At 61.2% G+C, this 16,354-nt stretch overlaps 3 protein-coding genes across 8 annotated transcripts; all 3 read left to right on the top strand.

The window, feature by feature from the left end:
- Positions 1 to 350: 350 nt before the first annotated feature.
- MRPS21 (mitochondrial ribosomal protein S21) lies at positions 351 to 4,488 on the top strand. 4 transcript variants are annotated; one of them, XM_054000914.1, is made up of 4 exons: positions 351 to 355; positions 3,201 to 3,214; positions 3,526 to 3,615; positions 4,270 to 4,488. In XM_054000914.1, the coding sequence occupies exons 3-4, from the start codon at positions 3,533 to 3,535 to the stop codon at positions 4,448 to 4,450; spliced, it is 264 nt and encodes an 87-aa protein (XP_053856889.1). In that variant the 5' UTR covers positions 351 to 355; positions 3,201 to 3,214; positions 3,526 to 3,532; the 3' UTR covers positions 4,451 to 4,488. The 4 variants fall into 4 exon arrangements, with proteins under 4 accessions (XP_053856889.1, XP_053856888.1, XP_053856886.1 ...); XM_054000913.1 differs by having other exon boundaries at positions 3,523 to 3,615; XM_054000911.1 differs by lacking the exon at positions 351 to 355 and having other exon boundaries at positions 3,056 to 3,214.
- Positions 1,484 to 3,036, top strand: CIART (circadian associated repressor of transcription). Its single transcript, XM_054000907.1, has 4 exons — positions 1,484 to 1,738; positions 1,965 to 2,040; positions 2,136 to 2,214; positions 2,304 to 3,036. The coding sequence occupies exons 1-4, from the start codon at positions 1,511 to 1,513 to the stop codon at positions 2,635 to 2,637; spliced, it is 717 nt and encodes a 238-aa protein (XP_053856882.1). The 5' UTR covers positions 1,484 to 1,510; the 3' UTR covers positions 2,638 to 3,036.
- A 146-nt stretch (positions 4,489 to 4,634) lies between the features above and the next one.
- Positions 4,635 to 15,857, top strand: PRPF3 (pre-mRNA processing factor 3). Of its 3 annotated transcripts, none has more exons than XM_054001270.1 (16): positions 4,635 to 4,719; positions 7,251 to 7,406; positions 7,969 to 8,099; positions 11,304 to 11,450; positions 11,549 to 11,632; positions 11,752 to 11,972; positions 12,275 to 12,581; positions 13,167 to 13,333; positions 13,770 to 13,852; positions 13,999 to 14,142; positions 14,361 to 14,460; positions 14,566 to 14,679; positions 14,801 to 14,919; positions 15,195 to 15,278; positions 15,365 to 15,426; positions 15,589 to 15,857. In XM_054001270.1, exons 2-16 carry the CDS (start codon positions 7,262 to 7,264, stop codon positions 15,733 to 15,735), a joined length of 2,055 nt encoding a protein of 684 aa, XP_053857245.1. In that variant the 5' UTR covers positions 4,635 to 4,719; positions 7,251 to 7,261; the 3' UTR covers positions 15,736 to 15,857. The 3 variants fall into 3 exon arrangements, with proteins under 3 accessions (XP_053857245.1, XP_053857244.1, XP_053857246.1); XM_054001269.1 differs by lacking the exon at positions 4,635 to 4,719 and adding an exon at positions 6,458 to 6,741; XM_054001271.1 differs by lacking the exons at positions 4,635 to 4,719; positions 7,251 to 7,406; positions 7,969 to 8,099 and adding an exon at positions 10,011 to 10,567 and having other exon boundaries at positions 15,589 to 15,856.
- The last annotated feature ends 497 nt before the right edge of the window (positions 15,858 to 16,354 follow it).

Here is a 16,354-nt window from a genome sequence, read left to right as displayed (position 1 = left end):
GCGTTCCCCCCACGCGCGCGCAGCGCGTGACGTCACACGGGGCTCCCCGCCCCCACGTGGGGGCCCACGCGCCGCCCCGCCCCGGTTATGTAACGGCGGGGGGGGCGTGGCCGCACCGCCCATTGGCCGAGACGCGCCGCCGGGACCGCCGCCCATTGGCTGAGGGCAGGGGGGCGGCGCCGGCGGGGCGGGAGCGCGGCCCGGGACCCGCCAGGGGGCGCTGCCCGGCGCCGCGTGCCCCGAATCGCCGCGCACGGGGGCGTGGCCAGAGCCCCGCCCTCCGGCCAATCAGCGCCGGGCGGCGGAAACGAGCCAACGGGAGAGGAGGGGCGGGGCCTCCCGGGGCGCAGCGGCCAATGGGAGCGGGGCGGGGCGGGGCCCGGCCGGAGGCACGTGCGGCCGCGCACGTGTCCGCGTGGGGCCGCCGCGGGCGGGGCGGGACCGGCACCGGGACCGGGCACAGAGAGAGAGAGACCGGGACACCGGAGCACCGGCACCGGCACAGCCAGGGCCACACCGGCACCGGGACCGGGCACAGAGAGAGAGACCGGGACACCGGAGCACCGGCACCGGCACAGCCAGGGCCACACCGGCACCGGGACCGGGCACAGAGAGAGAGACCGGGACACCGGAGCACCGGCACCGGCACCGGGACCGGGCACAGAGAGAGAGAGACCGGGACACCGGAGCACCGGCACCGAGCACAGAGAGACCGGGACACCGGAGCAGCGGCACCGGCACGGCCACACCGGCACAGAGAGACCGGGACACCGGAGCAGCGGCACCGGCACGGCCACACCGGCACCGGGACCGGGCAGAGAGAGACCGGGACACCGGAGCAGCGGCACCGGCACGGGGACACCGGCACGGCCACACCGGCACCTGCTCGGGGACACCGACACCGGCCGGGAAACGGGGACGGCGATACCAGCAACGGCGGCGGGACACTGATACCGGGAGAGCGATACTGGAACGGTGATACCGGCACTGGGTCAGGGAGGGGAACGGCGACACCGGCAGCGGGGCACAGGCGCTGAGACGGCATCACCGCAGGTGCAGCCGGGAGCAGGTGGGGTCCGGGGTGACCGGGGCCGCGTGGGGAGGTCCTGGGGGGTCCCAGCGCGAGGGGAATGTCCCCATCACGGGTGGGGCTCCTGCGGGGAGGATGCAGTCCTGGGGAGGGGGCGGCGGGTGACGGAGTGAGGGGAGCTGGTGGGGGGTCCTGGGACTGGCCAGTCCCGGGTGAAAGGTCCCAGCGCCAGGTGGGTCCCTGCGCCCCCGTCCTGTGTGAGGAGATGCCAAATCTGCTCCCCCGGGGCATGTGAGGCAGCGCCGGGGGTGTGGGGATGACACCCCCACGGGAGAACAAGGCAGTTCGTTGTCTTCCATTTTTGTCCGATTTCCCCCCCCCCCGGTGTTTCCCTCCCTCTCCCTCCCAGACAGCCTCGGCCGTTTGACTCCGCTGGAGCTGAACGCAGCGAGAGGCTCCCCTCGGGGGGCCAGCCCCGCCATGGAGCCCCGCACCTGCTCCTGCGGCTCCCCTGCCTCTGACAGCGAGGCCGAGGCCGGCAGCTCCCCCCGGAGCCCCCCCAAACCCGAGCGCAGCCGCAAGCGCCCGGGGGGGCTGGACCGAGCACCCCCCGAATCGCCGCCGTCACCCCGCGGGGGGAAGCGCCCGCGGAAAGGGGAGGGGGGGGATGTCCCTCCCAGCGATGGCGATCGCCTCTTTGCCCAAAAGGTGAGTTTTTGGCAGAAAAATCCAAACACGGGAGGTGAGGGAGGGCTTGGTCCCCTAACAAAAAAACCTGGGTCTGCCTCAGTTTCCCCACGTGAAACAGGCGGGTGGGGATGAGCAGGATTTGGGGGGGTGAGAGGGAGGTAAGTGGGGTTTGAGGGGGGGCACCAGACCCCCTCCCCAGTCCGGGTGCAGCCCAGTCACCTCCTCCTCCTCCCCTTCCTCGCAGTGCCGGGAGCTCCGGGGCTTCATCCGGCCGCTGGCCGAGCTGCTGGAGGGGCTGCGGCGGGGCCGCTACGACAGAGGTGGGTGCCCCCCCCCACCCTCCTCCTCCTCCTCCTCCTCCACAAAGCACCTCATCCCCCCTGGGGAGAATTCACCCAATTTCGGGACTCCCCAGGGCTGAGCAGCTTCCAGCAGAGCGTGGCCATGGACCGGCTCCAGCGGATCATTGGGGTCCTGCAGAAGCCAGAAATGGGGTGAGTGTCCCCAGCCATCGCCGGGGGGGGGGGGGGCGGGCACGGGGACACCCCCCTGGGCAGAGGGTGACAGCAGCCTCTCCCCGCAGTGCCCGCTACCTGGGGACGCTGCTGCAGGTGGAGGCGATGCTGCGGCTCTGGTTCCCCCACGTCGCCCCCAAACCCGCGCTGGACCCGGCCCCCCCCGCGGCTCCCCCGCGCCGCCGCCCCCCCGCCGGTCCCCCCCGGGGCTCCCCGGTGCCGCCGCTTGCCCGGGGACCTCCCCCTCGCCAGCCCCGCGGGGACATTACAGCAGCGGGGGTCCCCCCGGTGCCAGGCCGGGACCCCCGAGTCCCCCCCGGCGCCGGACGTGTGACGCCCCCCCCGGCTCGGGGGGGGGGGAGGAAGATTTCGTCTGCATTTCTTGGTTTTGCCTTTTTTTGATTTTTTTTTTTTTTTTTTTTTTTTTTAACCGGTGGTCAGTGAGACCCGCGGGCGGGCGGGACTGACCGGGGGTGGGGGGGGTCCCGACCCCCGACCCCCCAGAAGCCCCAACCCCGGGGCGGCCGCGTGCCTTGGCCGGAGCGGAGCCCCCTCCCCGCGGGGACCGGGCCCTCCCGGGCTTGTGCCTTCCCCGCGTGGCGCGGGGCGGCTGGGGCTGAGCGCGGCTCCCCCAGAGCGGTGGCTGCGGACCCCCGGAGTGGGGAGGGCCCTGCTGGAAGCAATAAACGCCGCGGGAGCGGCCGGGGCCAGCCGGTGTCGTGTCCTCTGTGCCTCGGCAGGGCGGCGGGGGGTGGCGTTCCTGTCCCCGGGGGGGCTCGGAGCCGCCTTTGGCGCCGCGCTGTCCCCTCCGCTGTGGGACCCTGCGGTGCCTCCAGTTCCGGCTACGGGAGGGAGAGGCGCGGGTCCCGCCGGTCCCGGGGCTCTCCCCGCCGGAAGTACCGGCGGCACCGGAAATCCCTCCCAACGGAAGTTCCTCCATCAGTCACCGCCGGTGCGGGCGCGCAGCGGCTTCACCGGGGTCAGTCGGGGAGAGCAGCGGGACCCTACCGGGAGCGGCCTGACCGGGGCCAGCCGGGGGCGGGGGGAGGCCCGCGGCGGCGGCAGCGCCCCGCCAAGACCGTTCGTGGGGCGGGGGGGGGGGGTCCCTGCCGCGTTCCCTTGGGGCTCTGCGGGAAGAACCGACCCCTCCGTGTCCCCGGGAGAGGGGCGGGAGGGACCGGCCCCTCTCTGTACCCGGGGCTCCCTGCCGTGTCCCGGGGCGCGGGGAGGAGGGTCTGGCTCCTCCGAGCCCCGCGGCCGCCCGGTCCCAGCCGCCCCGTCCCGCAGCAGCGCGGCCATGGCGAACCACCTGCGCTTCGTGGGCCGCACGGTGATGGTGCAGAACGGAAACGTGGAGGCGGCGTACGGCGTCCTGAACCGGTGAGGACCGGGAGGGGACGGCGGGGGCCAGGGCTCCGCAGCCCGGCCGGGGTTTGGGCCCCGCAGAGGCTTCAGTTCCTTCACGCACTGGGTTCAGAACCGGAATTTCTTGAAGAGAAGGTGACGGGAGGGTCGTGCCGGGCTTTTCCCATGAGCTCCGCGTCCCGCCGCCCCCTCGGATCGGGTGTAAGCGGGGTGAAATAGAGGCAGAGCTCAGCGCTGCTCCTCGGGGAGGAGGCGGTGCTGAGCTCCGTGCTCACACACACCTTCGCTGGTGCCGCCTTAAACGGAGCTCGGGGGGGCTCCTTCCCCTCCTCGCGGATGGGCGGCGAGGAGAACGAGCCGAGGGTCCTCTGGGGACCGAGCCCAGGGTCCGCACGGGCACCGAGCCGAGTGTCCTCACCGGGACCGAGCCGAGGGTCCTCTGGGGACCGAGCCGAGGGTCCTCACGGGCACCGAGCCGAGGGTCCTCACGGGCACCGAGCCCAGGGTCCGCACGGGCACCGAGCCCAGGGTCCTCACGGGCACCGAGCCCAGGGTCCGCACGGGCACCGAGCCCAGGGTCCGCACGGGCACCGAGCCGTGCCCGTTCCTCCCTGCTCGCCCATCCCAGCACCTTCCCTGCCGCTGTCACCGCTGTCTCCCCTCCCGCAGGATCCTGGCGCAGGACGGCGTGGCCGAGGCGGTGCGGCGCTCCCGCTACTACGAGAAGCCGAGCCGGGCGCGGCGGCGGCGGGCGTTCGAGGCCTGCCGGCGGGTGTACTGCGCCGAGATGGCGCGCAGGATCGCCTTCCTGGCGCGGAGCGCCCGCCAGGACCCGTGGCCGGGCTGCTGAGGAGGCGGCCGGCCGCAATAAAGACCCTCTGCCTCTGATCCCCGTTAATTGAGTTTGGTTAATGACGGCGTGAGGGGAAGGGGGCGGGGCCGGTGGGCGGGGCCGGGCGCGCGCCGCCGGGTGGGGGGGCCGCCCCCCCCACTCTCCCCTTCCCGCCGCGCACGCGCCGCGCACGCGCCGCGCGCCCGTTTCCGCTTCCGCCCCGACGCGCCGTCACCGTCAGGGGCCCGCCGGGCCGGGACCGGGAGCGGCGTGAGGGAACGGGGCCGGTGAGGAAAACTGGGTCGCCCCGCAGGGCGTGGAGGCAACGGGGGGAAGCGGGCGGGCTGCCGAGAGGGAAGGAGGCGGTGGCGGAGGTGGCCGCGGGCCCGGCCCGCGCGGAGCCGCTCGCCCGGCGCGCCGCGCTGAGGGGGCCGGGCCGGGCCCCGGGCGGAGCTCCGCGGTAGCGGGGAACGCCGGGCCCTGCGGGGCCGCTGGGGTGCGCGGGAGCGGGGTCGGCGGGAGCCCCGTGTCTCCGTCCGTCTGTCCGTCCGTCCGTCCGTGCGTGTGAGGCCGAAGCAGGCGGCGGAGCCCCGGCGCGGTCGGGCGGTGCTCGGACACGTTCAGTGATCCTGCTGTGGGTTCCGGGGGTCGCATCGCCCCTGGAGCTGCTCCCCGCGCTGGCTCTGCTCTCCCGGTGTGCCACGAAAACGGAGCTGCTGCCTCCCCTGGAGCTCAGCTCGGCTGGAGGCCGGACGCCTCTAATTACACGAGTTTTGTGGTTTGTTACGGACGTGCTCAGAGCTGTGGATGTGTCGGGGCTGTAATTTGTTACTTCTGCTTGTCCTTAGCCTCTGCAGGCTCAGAACTCGTGGGGGAAACGCCAGGATCCGGGTTTGGGCTCTGTTTGAACCTCTATTTGTCTCTAAGGAAGCTGCCAGGAAAAGTAGAACCTGTGGAGGTTTCCAGGCTCTGCAGGGATGTCCTCTGTGGAGGACTGCTTGGTAGGACAGTGCAGATTCCCCGGTTCCTGGGGCCCTGCAGGAAGCAGCAGTCACCTCCTGGAACTGCTCATGGACCTGAAATCGGGATCTGTGCTAGGGCTGACCCCATTCCCAGCCCCAGGAGGGAAAACTGAACCCCAGGAGGGAAAACTGAACCCCAGGACCCCATTCCCAGCCCCAGGAGGGATAACTGAGCCCCAGGAGCACATTCCTAGGAGGGATAACTGAACCCAGGACCCCATTCCCAGCTCCAGGAGGGATAACTGAACCCCAGGAAGGATAACTGAACTCCAGGACCCCATTCCCATGAGGGAAAACTGAATCCCAGGACCCCATTCCCATGAGGGAAAACTGAATCCCAGGGCTCCATTCCCAGCCCCAGGAGGGATAACTGAACCCCAGGAGGGATAACTGAACCCCAGGAGGGAAAACTGAGCCCCAGGACCCCATTCCCAGCTCCAGGAAGGATATCTGAACCCCAGGAGCCCATTCCCAGGAGGGATAACTGAACCCCAGGACCCCATTCCCAGCTCCAGGAGGGATAACTGAACCCAGGAGCCCATTCCTAGGAGGGATAACTGAACCCCAGGGGGGATAACTGAACCCAGGACCCCATTCCCAGCTCCAGGAAGAATAACTGAACCCCAGGGGGGATAACTGAACCCAGGACCCCATTCCCAGCTCCAGGAAGAATAACTGAACCCCAGGACCCCATTCCCATGAGGGATAACTGAACCCCAGGACCCCATTCCCAGGAGGAATAACTGAACCCAGATCCCATTCCCAGCTCCAGCAGGGATAACTGAACCTGGACCCCATTCCCAGGAGGGAAAACTGAACCCGGACCCCATTCCCAGCTCCAGGAGGGATAACTGAACCCAGATCCCATTCCCAGCTCCAGGAGGGATAACTGAACCCAGGACCCCATTCCCAGCTCCAGGAGGGATAACTGAACCCAGGACCCCATTCCCAGCTCCAGGAGGGAAAACTGAACCCCAGGAGCCCATTCCTAGGAGGGATAACTGAACCCCAGGGGGGATAACTGAACCCAGGACCCCATTCCCAGCTCCAGGAGGGATAACTGAACTCCAGGACCCCATTCCCAGGAGGGATAACTGAACTCCAGGACCCCATTCCCAGCTCCAGGAGGGACAGCTGTGCCAGGTGTCCATTCCCACAGCCCCACCTTGGTGCCGTGGTCGGGCTCAGCCCTAAGGAGATTTTCCCAGATCCGATTAGGGCCCGGAGCCAGTTAAAAGCAGTTGCAGCCACAGCCCAGGCCGTGAGTGCTGCAGGATGTGAGGGGATGTGAGTGCCAGGAAACTGCCCAGATTTGGGGCTGCTCGCTGGGGAAGGGGCTCGGATTGTTTTGTGTCCCTGGCAAGGGGTCAGTGGGAGCAGGGGGGTTCTCCTGTCCCACGTGCTCCGCTCGCCCTGCATCTCTCTTCCCACACCATGGAGCATCCCATGGAGGGATTTGGGGCACTCAGAGGCTTTTGTCACTGGGCTGGCAGCACGGAGAGACCTGGGGAGCTCAGGGAGGAGCCAGGGTGGGAAGGGTTATCCTGAGAACAGACATTCCTGGCTGGTTTGGGGAGCACAGGAGCGCTGTGGCGCATCCCTCTGACATCCGCGCCACGTCCAGGATCCCCTGCGTGGGGTCAGCACCTCCCTCCTCATGGGCTTTGCCTCATTTTAACCCACAGGGGAAGCCCACAAGAGCTTTCCCCAGCCCTGGAGCCGATCCTGAGGGAGGAAGGCACGAGGGTGACGACGCGCCCGCGGGAGCTTGTTTGACGCGCCGTGTCTCCTTGCAGCCCGAGCGGAGATGTCGCTGTCCAAGCGCGAGCTGGACGAGCTGAAGCCATGGATCGAGAAGACGGTGAAGCGCGTGCTGGGCTTCTCGGAGCCCACCGTGGTCACCGCCGCGCTCAACTGCGTGGGCAAGGGCATGGACAAGAAGAAAGCGGCCGGTACGTCCGCAGCCGGCTTTGTAAAACAGCCCAAAACCTCGCCAGGGTGGAGGGGCAGGGGCCACAGGGCACTTCTCTCAGCCTCCACAAGGTCAGGAGGGGAAAATCCCTCGGACCAGAGTCAGCTGGAGGCCTTGGGATGTGTTAAAAAAATCTGATAAGGAAAAATTAATTCCTTATTCAAAGGAATAAGGAATATTCAAAGGAATAAGGAATATTCCTTATTCCTTATTTCTTATTCAAAGGAATAAGGAATATTCAAAGGAATAAGGAATAAGGAATATTCAAAGGAATAAGGAATATTCAAACTGTAAAAGGTGATTTTCGTAGTGTGCTTTTTTTTGCCCTTTACAGCCCTGCTTTGCTTCTGCAGCCTTAATCCCTTAGTTTAAAGCTCCTGACAACACAATCCACAGATCCCAGAGGCTTCCAGGCCTCCCTGTGCTTGTAGACTTGAATCACACTTAAATTTAAGTGGTTTACATCTTCCACGTGGATTCTCCATCCTCTTGCTCGCCTCAAGCTCAGAATTCTGCACTGATGGGATTTTCCTCTTTTCCAGACCACCTTAAACCCTTCCTGGATGATTCCACCCTGCGATTTGTAGACAAGCTCTTTGAGGCAGTGGAGGAAGGACGAAGCTCCCGGCACTCCAAATCCAACAGCGACCGGAACCGGAAGCGGGAGCTAAAGGTGATTATTGATTATTGATTGCTTTATTTTTTTTTAATTCTTTTCCTGTGGTTGGGTGGCCTGGAGGCAGCACTGGTGCTCTGGCACACTCTCCTCTTCCAGAGAGGTACAGCTCGGAATGTTCAAGAGAAACGACTCCTCTCCATGATGAAGTGTGGGAGCCTTTACCTTGCGGTTCTCTTTCCCAAAGCCAAGGTGGAAGCCTGGCTTTGGCTTTCTGTTAGGCTGAATCCACGGGGATCCATCTCCCTTCTTGGTGCTCCTTGTGCTTGTGTTTTCATTTGGAGCCTGGGAGAGCTGCTCCTGGTGACCTCCCATTGCTCCCCACGTGGGGCTCTATGGTGGATGATCTGGTGGGTTTTCATTCCCTTTCTCCACCCAGAATCAACAATAGGTGGTTTTTGGCAATCCCTATCCTAGCACAGGATTGATTCCAACTGGGATTCCATTGCTCTGGAGTTTCTCCCTTGCCTGGGATGGTGGAAGGCTTGTGCATCCAAAGCTGTTTTCACTTCCTTTCTTCTCTTGAGGACCATCCTGTAGAATTCCATTTTGCCATCACTCTGCCAAGTCTGACAGGCTCTCTCCGTGCTGCTCCTACTCACAGTGATTTTCCTGTCACTCTTCCTGAGGTTCCTGTTTTATGGCAGTCTGGGTTTCCCCGACACTTGTAGTCAGCACTGAGCCTTGGTGAGGCAGAGCAGTCCCGTTCAGGATCTGGGTCTCTTTGGGAGTGCTGGGACAAGCACTCCTCATTTTCCACCAGGAACTTGCTTTCTTCCCTCCATGGCAGTGGGTGCTGGGCTGGTCCCTGGGGCTGTGGGAACGTGAGGGTCGAGCGGGGCTGGAGGTCCAAGTGCTCTCCTGGGCCTGGTCAGGGGCACGGCAGAGCTGGGGACATTGGCAGTGCCACCACTTGGTGGTGGCAGGAGTGTGGTGACAACCTGCTGGGGAGAGCAAGCACTGCCAGAGGGATCTGTGGTGGCAGAGGGATCTGTGATGGCAGAGGGATCTGGTGATGGCAGAGAGATCCGGTGATGGCAGAGGGATCTGGTGATGGCAGAGAGATCTGTGATGGCAGAGGGATCTGGTGATGGCAGAGAGATCTGTGATGGCAGAGGGATCTGGTGATGGCAGCAGGGATCTGGTGATGGCAGAGAGATCTGTGGTGGCAGCAGGGATCTGGTGATGGCAGAGGGATCTGTGGTGGCAGCAGGGATCTGTGATGGCAGAGGGATCTGTGATGGCAGAGGGATCTGTGATGGCAGCAGGGATCTGGTGATGGCAGAGGGATCTGGTGATGGCAGCAGGGATCTGTGATGGCAGAGGGATCTGTGATGGCAGAGAGATCCGGTGATGGCAGAGGGATCCGGTGATGGCAGAGGGATCTGGTGATGGCAGCAGGGATCTGGTGATGGCAGCAGGGATCTGTGATGGCAGCAGGGATCTGTGATGGCAGAGGGATCTGGTGATGGCAGAGGGATCTGTGGTGGCAGAGGGATCTGTGGTGGCAGAGGGATCTGGTGATGGCAGAGAGATCTGTGGTGGCAGAGAGATCAGGTGATGGCAGAGGGATCTGTGATGGCAGAGGGATCTGTGGTGGCAGAGAGATCTGTGATGGCAGAGAGATCTGTGATGGCAGAGGGATCTGTGATGGCAGAGAGATCTGGTGATGGCAGCAGGGATCTGTGATGGCAGTAGGGATCTGTGATGGCAGAGGGATCTGTGGTGGCAGCAGGGATCTGGTGATGGCAGCAGGGATCTGTGATGGCAGAGGGATCGGTGATGGCAGAGGGATCTGTGGTGGCAGCAGGGATCTGGTGATGGCAGCAGGGATCTGTGATGGCAGAGGGATCTGTGGTGGCAGCAGGAGCAGGGCTGGGGGGCTGCAGGGGACCCTTCCCCAGTGAAGCCACGGGGCTGTCTGGCCTGAGCACTGCTGGTGTTCCTGGCTGAGCCAGAAGCTGGGCTAGGCAGCACCAGCAGAAGCTGATCCTTCTTCTCTTGGCTCCTGGCACGGAGAGCGGCGTTCCTCCTGCCAAATCCTCGCTCTTCTCTCTGGAATCACGTTGCTTGGAACTTCTCCGTCGCGCTCTGGGTCTGCCTGGACCCTGCAGGAGCACAAACCACTCTCTGAGGTGGTCAGGCCGTGGCAGACTGACTGACCCTGCCCCAGCACAGGCTGTGGAGAGGGATTTTGCTGGCACCTGTAGCCCCCCTAGGCTGGGCAGTGATGATTCCCAGGGCCGCTTGCCGTGCCGCTCGCCGCTCCTCGGTTCACTCTGGGGTAGGTCATGGCTTGGGAAGGTCAGGAACTGAACGTAAAGTTTCCACACTTTATACTATGGGCAAGTCCTTTCTCTTGAACTTGTAGGTTTTCCAAGAAGTACCTGTGTGGCTGAGGAAGTGTCCTTGTAGGATATGACCCGTTGTAGTGAAGAAGGGATTGCAACTAACGCTCCCAACCGGTGTGTATATTTTCTTTTCAAATAACACCTTGACACACACACTACAGTAACCCACGGCACGGACACATCCAGCTTTCCATACACAAACCAGGCACTGATGATGGAATCCATGGCCACAGGTGCTGGCCTGGGCCTGAGCAGAGCTCTGTGGAAAATGTGTTGTGCCTTTTGTTTGCTCCGTGTGCTCGCTGAGCTGTGCTTCTCTGGAGTTGCTCCGGCCTTGGATCTGGGCTGGAGTGTGAGGGAATGCTGCAGGTGTCCCAAAACTCCCTGGGTCCAGGGCCACATCCTCCTTTTGGGAGGGAGAACTGCTTGGTAGGACAGTGCAGATTCTTTCACCAAACCCTTTCAAGTTGGTGGAAGACGTGGAAATGTTTTTATCCCAGTCAGATCAGCTCTGGGCCGGCTTTTTCTATCTTCCCATGTCGCTGAGACCTTACATCTCCTCAGTGCCAGTCCTCCCCTCTGAGCAGGCAAGGGAGCAGTGGTGCTGTTAGGCAGGCTCATCCCTGTGATGTCTCCTGTCCTTCATGCTCTTGCATGGACTTCACTGGTGTTTCTTTGGTGGGGAACCAGGGCCCAGGCTCGGCATGGGCTCAGCCTGCACGTGCCACCCCGGAATTCTGCGTTACGGAGCCGGAGCTGAGACAATGCTGGTGGTTTCTCATCTCAAATCCTGGTCTGTGAGGAGAATGCTCTGTTCTAACCACAGCTTTCTGCTCTTTCCTTACATCAGGATGTGTTTGGTGATGACTCTGAGGTGTCCAAGGAATCCTCTGGTGTCAAGAAACGGCGCATCCCACGGTTCGAGGAGGTTGAGGATGAGCCTGAAGTCATTCCAGGCCCGCCGTCGGAGAGCCCAGGGATGCTGACTAAGCTCCAGGTCAGTCTAGCTGGGCCGTGTCCCCACACGGCGTGGGGTTTATCCTCACTTGTATTCCAAATGGAGCAAAGGAAAACTCACTGTCTGTTTTCCCACAGATCAAACAGATGATGGAGGCAGCCACCCGGCAGATTGAAGAGAGGAAAAAGCAGCTGAGTTTCATCAGTCCTCCGACACCACAGGTATCTGCTAAACAACAGGCAAACCCCACACATCCCTGGCCCCTGTTGCAGCTGTGAGATGTTGGCTTGGGTCTGCTTGGGAAGGGGCATTGGAGCAAAACTTCCTTCTCTGTCAACAGCCCAAAATTTCTTCTTCGTCCCAATCGGAACGGCTCCCCATCGGCAACACGATCCAGCCCTCGCAGGCTGCCACCTTCATGAACGATGCCATCGAGAAGGCCAGGAAAGCTGCAGAGCTGCAGGCCCGGATCCAGGCTCAGCTGGCCCTGAAACCGGGGCTCATTGGCAACGCCAACATGGTGGGGCTGGCCAACCTGCACGCCATGGGCATCGCGCCGCCGTGAGTAACGGGATGAACCCGGAATGCTGGGCAGGGGCTGGCCAAAGGTTTCTCCAGTGCTGCTGGTTCCCCAGCAATGGCTTTAACTGCTGCTGAAGGAGCAAATTTTATATTAAAATAAGCGAAATTGAGGTTCCTCCTTCCTTGGTCGAGATTCCCTAATTGTGCACACAAGGTTGGAGTCTCTTCTGGCAGTACAGATGAGCTGCAAAAATATAGAAACCATGGAATTAAGCTCAAATTTCCTTTGATTTAGTGCTGCGTTCACATTTGAATGCAACGTATCTTGTCCTGCCCTGCAGGAAAGTGGAGCTGAAGGATCAGACCAAGCCCACACCTCTGATCCTGGATGAGCAGGGCCGGACAGTGGATGCCAGCGGGAAGGAGATTGAGCTGACCCACCGCATGCCCACCCTAAAGGCCAACATAAGAGCGGTGAAGAGAGAGCAGTTCAAGCAGCAGCTTAAGGAAAAGCCCTCAGAAGACATGGAGTCAAACACGTACTTTGACCCCCGGGTCTCCATAACCCCGGCACAGCGGCAGAAACGCACCTTTAAGTTCCATGAAAAAGGAAAATTCGAGAAAATTGCCCAGAGGTTGAGAACAAAGGTATCAGAGGTCTCATCCTGCTGATGAGAGCATGAGTAGGAGGGGATTCTCCTCTCCTGGGCTGGGAAGGGACCTGGGGTGGCTTTGATTCGGAAGTTTTCCTGTCAAATCCCCTGAAACTTTTTCTTAAAAACCTCATTTTTGTTTGGATGACGTGTGCCCAAGTTAGCCCTTGTGTGTGTAAAGGGTTTTCTCACCACTGTCTTCGCCTGTTGAAGAGCAAAATCTCAAAATCTCCTTTTTTTGACAAAACATTGAAAGTTCTGAAGAGAACAGATCTCTTTCTGGCTGAGTGATCAACTCAGAAGTGGAGATTTAAAGGAATTTTGTTAAAATGCTCTAAGTTCTTGGGGAGGAGGGGAGAGAAAAAGTCTAGTGCTACAGTTCCTAGAGGGAGATGTTTCTTTGGGAATGTTCCGTGGTCCTGAAAGGCTCAAGAACAAGAGCAGAGTGCTGTGTGGTTTCTCTTGCAGTCTGCTTCAGACTGTTTGAGAACGCAGATAAATCAGCAGGTGATTTGTGTTCAGTTCTTCACATAGGTTCTGCTGTTTTGGAATGACCTTTCTGTTCCATTTTCCTTCTCAGGCTCAGCTAGAAAAGCTGCAGGCAGAGATCTCCCAGGCTGCCAGGAAAACTGGGATTCACACTTCCACCAAGTTGGCTCTGATCACCCCTAAGAAGGAGCTGAAGGAGGGGGAGATCCCAGAGATCGAGTGGTGGGACTCCTACATCATCCCCAATGGCCTGGATTTGTGAGTATTTCCAGGTGTTGATGGTTCTGCCACAGCAGGAATTTGGGAGCTGCACAGTGGGTCTGGGAAGCACGTGGGAAATCAGGCCAGATGTTCGTGCTTGAGCATCGAATTCCGCCTCTCATCTCCAAGATCCAGGCCCTGGGTTTGCTCCCAAAGTTTCTCTGGGGGCTGTAGTAGGCAGCTGCTGTGGAGTTGGAGGGATATTTTAGCCCAGAGTTGGGGAAGTTTGGTTTTGTTTCCAAGTATGAACATTTCTGCACAAGTTGAGTTCACGGTGGATGTGGGGCCCTGCTTCTGAACCCCGAAATGGGGGGAGACACCTGTACATGAAGACCACTGTGGGTCTCCTTCAGCCCATCGAGCTGTGGGTTGGGATTTGTGCAGGAATTCCTGCTGGGAATTCTGCCATGATGCCCAGCTCTCTCCTTTCTAGAAAAGGCGGCACGACCTCAAAGAAAGACGAGTACTTTGGGATCACGAACCTGGTGGAGCACCCAGCCCAGCTCAACCCCCCGGGTATGGCCCTGGCTTGGGGGCTTTGGCTGCTCAAGCAGCCCCGACCCCTCCGTGTGGCACTGCCGGTGTCCTCCTGGTCCTGGTGGAGCCCTGTGTCCCCCTGGATCCTCCAGGGCACCTTCCTGATGGTCTCATTTCCCTGCCAGTGGACAGCGACACGCCGGTGACCCTGGGCGTGTATTTAACAAAGAAAGAGCAGAAGAAATTACGGCGCCAGACACGGCGAGAAGCCCAGAAGGAGCTGCAGGAGAAGGTCAGGCTGGGCCTGATGCCACCACCAGAGCCCAAAGGTGAGTGACAGCCAGGCCCTGGCCAGGCGTGGATGCGTTGGGAATGCTGACAGCAGCACAGCCTCGGTGGGATTGCACGGATCTGAAATCCACACAGACACTGGGTTTTTTTATGCGTGTGCAAGTGTTCTGATGGGGAAAAAAGTGTCCAGTGGGAGCCTCTCCCGTTGCCATGTGCAACCAGGAGCCCTCCCAACACTTCTTCCATTCCCTTGCAGTGAGGATTTCCAACCTGATGCGGGTGCTGGGCACGGAAGCTGTCCAGGACCCAACCAAGGTGGAAGCTCACGTCCGAGCGCAGATGGCCAAGAGACAGAAGTAGGTGGCACCTTGTACCGTGACATTTCGGGTCATTTTTGGGTAGATTTAGTGCTGGTGTTTTGTTTAGGACCGGTGTTTTCAGTGCTGCCTGTTTGTTTCCAGGGCTCACGAGGAAGCGAACGCGGCGAGGAAGCTCACGGCGGAGCAGCGGAAAGCCAAGAAGGTGAAAAAGCTCAAGGAAGATGTTTCCCAGGGAGTTCACATAGCTGTGTACAGGTGAGTGAGCTCACAGGTGAGCTCTTGCTGGGCCTGGTTGGGGCAGAGGGACCTCTTGGGGCTGGGATAACAATTCTGGTTTTCCACAAATATTTGATCATATTTTTCATCTTATCCTTAGGGTCCGAAACTTGAGCAATCCAGCAAAAAAATTCAAAATCGAGGCGAATGCTGGGCAGCTGTACCTCACGGGCGTGGTGGTCCTGCACAAAGATGTCAACGTGGTGGTGGTAGAAGGAGGTGAGGCCTTCCAGGCAGGATTGGGTCACCACGGAGCATTCCGGAGCTTGCCTCCAGCAGGAATTGTTATGGAAATTGGTGACAGGGTTAGGGAAGGACAAGGAAGTGAGAAGGCAATTAGAAACTCCCTTAATTACATTATTAACGGGGCTAGCAGTGACTGCAGAGCGCAGTAATCCAGTGAGAAAACCCGGATCATTCCACGAGGAAGGGAACCTCTGCCAGCTGCAGGTTAAGAGATTTTCTGAGAACGTTGAGTCTTGATTCTTCCGCAGGCCCGAAAGCACAGAAGAAATTCAAACGTCTTATGCTGCATCGAATAAAGTGGGACGAGCAGACGTCAAACACGAAGGGAGAGGGTGAGCGATGCCGTGCTGGTGTGAGAGGGGGGGAGTCCTGCTGCACCTCAGGGGCTAAATGAGCTTTATTGGCGGGGTTTTTCCAGATGATGATGAGTCTGACGAGGAGTCCGTTAAGAAAACAAACAAATGCTCTCTGGTTTGGGAGGTGAGTCGTGGCGGTTTGACGGGGCTGAGGTGGGATCCAACTCTCCATCACGTTCCTTTGAGCCGTAACCTGACAAAAACCACGTATGGCCGCGTTTTCCCCCATGGAGTGGGAATCCGGGTGGGAATTCGGGCGGGACGTCACCCCTTGTCCTCCCGCCAGGGCACGGCGAAGGATCGCAGCTTCGGCGAGATGAAGTTCAAGCAGTGCCCCACGGAGAACATGGCGCGGGAGCACTTCAAGAAGCACAGCGCCGAGCACTACTGGGACCTGGCGCTCAGCGAGTCCGTGCTCGAGTCCACGGACTGAGCCCGGCACGGCCCCGCGGCCGCTCCCGCCCCGCAGCCCCTGAGCCACACAGCTCCCAGCACTCTCCTCAGCACCCCCATTAAAGACATATTTTTTAAAACAAATCGCCGTAGCGTGTTTTTTTTTGGGCAAAGGACAGCAATGCCCCCCCGCGTTTGATTGTGTTGAGGGAAGGGACAAGGGAGCCTGTGAGGAGGGGCAGAAGCCACTTCGCCTCTTCTCCAAGCTGTGCTTGGGGAGGTCCAGCCATGTTCAGACTGGACACGGGGGAATTTCTTCGAATCCCCACCGCTGGCTGCGTGCAAGGGACGCCTGGATGTGGCGCTCGGTGCGAATCGGTCACGGGTTGGACTCAGCAGTGTTTTCCAAGCTCAGAGAGTCGAGGATTTACGGCATAAACAGCGTTTTTATGCTCGCGCGGTGCCCGCGCTCTCCGCCCCCCTCACGGCCAGGAAGGGGAGGGGGGGGGCGGTTGAGGGGGGGGGGGGGGGGCGCCGCCATCTTGCCGGGCGGGGCGGGCGCGCGCGCGCAGGCGCGGCGGGGGCGGGGCGTGCGCGTGCGCGTCCCGCCCGTGTGCGGGGAGTCACAAAATGGCGGCGGGGGGGCGGGCGGCGCGCGC

This window comes from Vidua macroura, chromosome 29 (assembly GCF_024509145.1).
Source record: "Vidua macroura isolate BioBank_ID:100142 chromosome 29, ASM2450914v1, whole genome shotgun sequence".
Lineage (NCBI taxonomy): Eukaryota > Metazoa > Chordata > Aves > Passeriformes > Viduidae > Vidua > Vidua macroura.
This window is presented reverse-complemented; position numbering and strand designations above follow the sequence as displayed.

Bases quoted from the DNA above. Each gene is read 5' to 3' on its own strand.
- CIART (XM_054000907.1), top strand. From the start codon at position 1,511: ATGGAGCCCCGCACCTGCTCCTGCGGCTCCCCTGCCTCTGACAGCGAG. The intron at 1,739-1,964 runs GTGAGTTTTTGG...CCTTCCTCGCAG, and splicing joins ATCGCCTCTTTGCCCAAAAG to TGCCGGGAGCTCCGGGGCTT. The intron at 2,215-2,303 runs GTGAGTGTCCCC...CTCTCCCCGCAG, and splicing joins CTGCAGAAGCCAGAAATGGG to TGCCCGCTACCTGGGGACGC.
- MRPS21 (XM_054000914.1), top strand. From the start codon at position 3,533: ATGGCGAACCACCTGCGCTTCGTGGGCCGCACGGTGATGGTGCAGAAC. The intron at 3,616-4,269 runs GTGAGGACCGGG...CCCCTCCCGCAG, and splicing joins GCGTACGGCGTCCTGAACCG to GATCCTGGCGCAGGACGGCG.
- PRPF3 (XM_054001270.1), top strand. From the start codon at position 7,262: ATGTCGCTGTCCAAGCGCGAGCTGGACGAGCTGAAGCCATGGATCGAG. The intron at 11,633-11,751 runs GTATCTGCTAAA...CTCTGTCAACAG, and splicing joins TCAGTCCTCCGACACCACAG to CCCAAAATTTCTTCTTCGTC. The intron at 14,920-15,194 runs GTGAGGCCTTCC...ATTCTTCCGCAG, and splicing joins CGTGGTGGTGGTAGAAGGAG to GCCCGAAAGCACAGAAGAAA.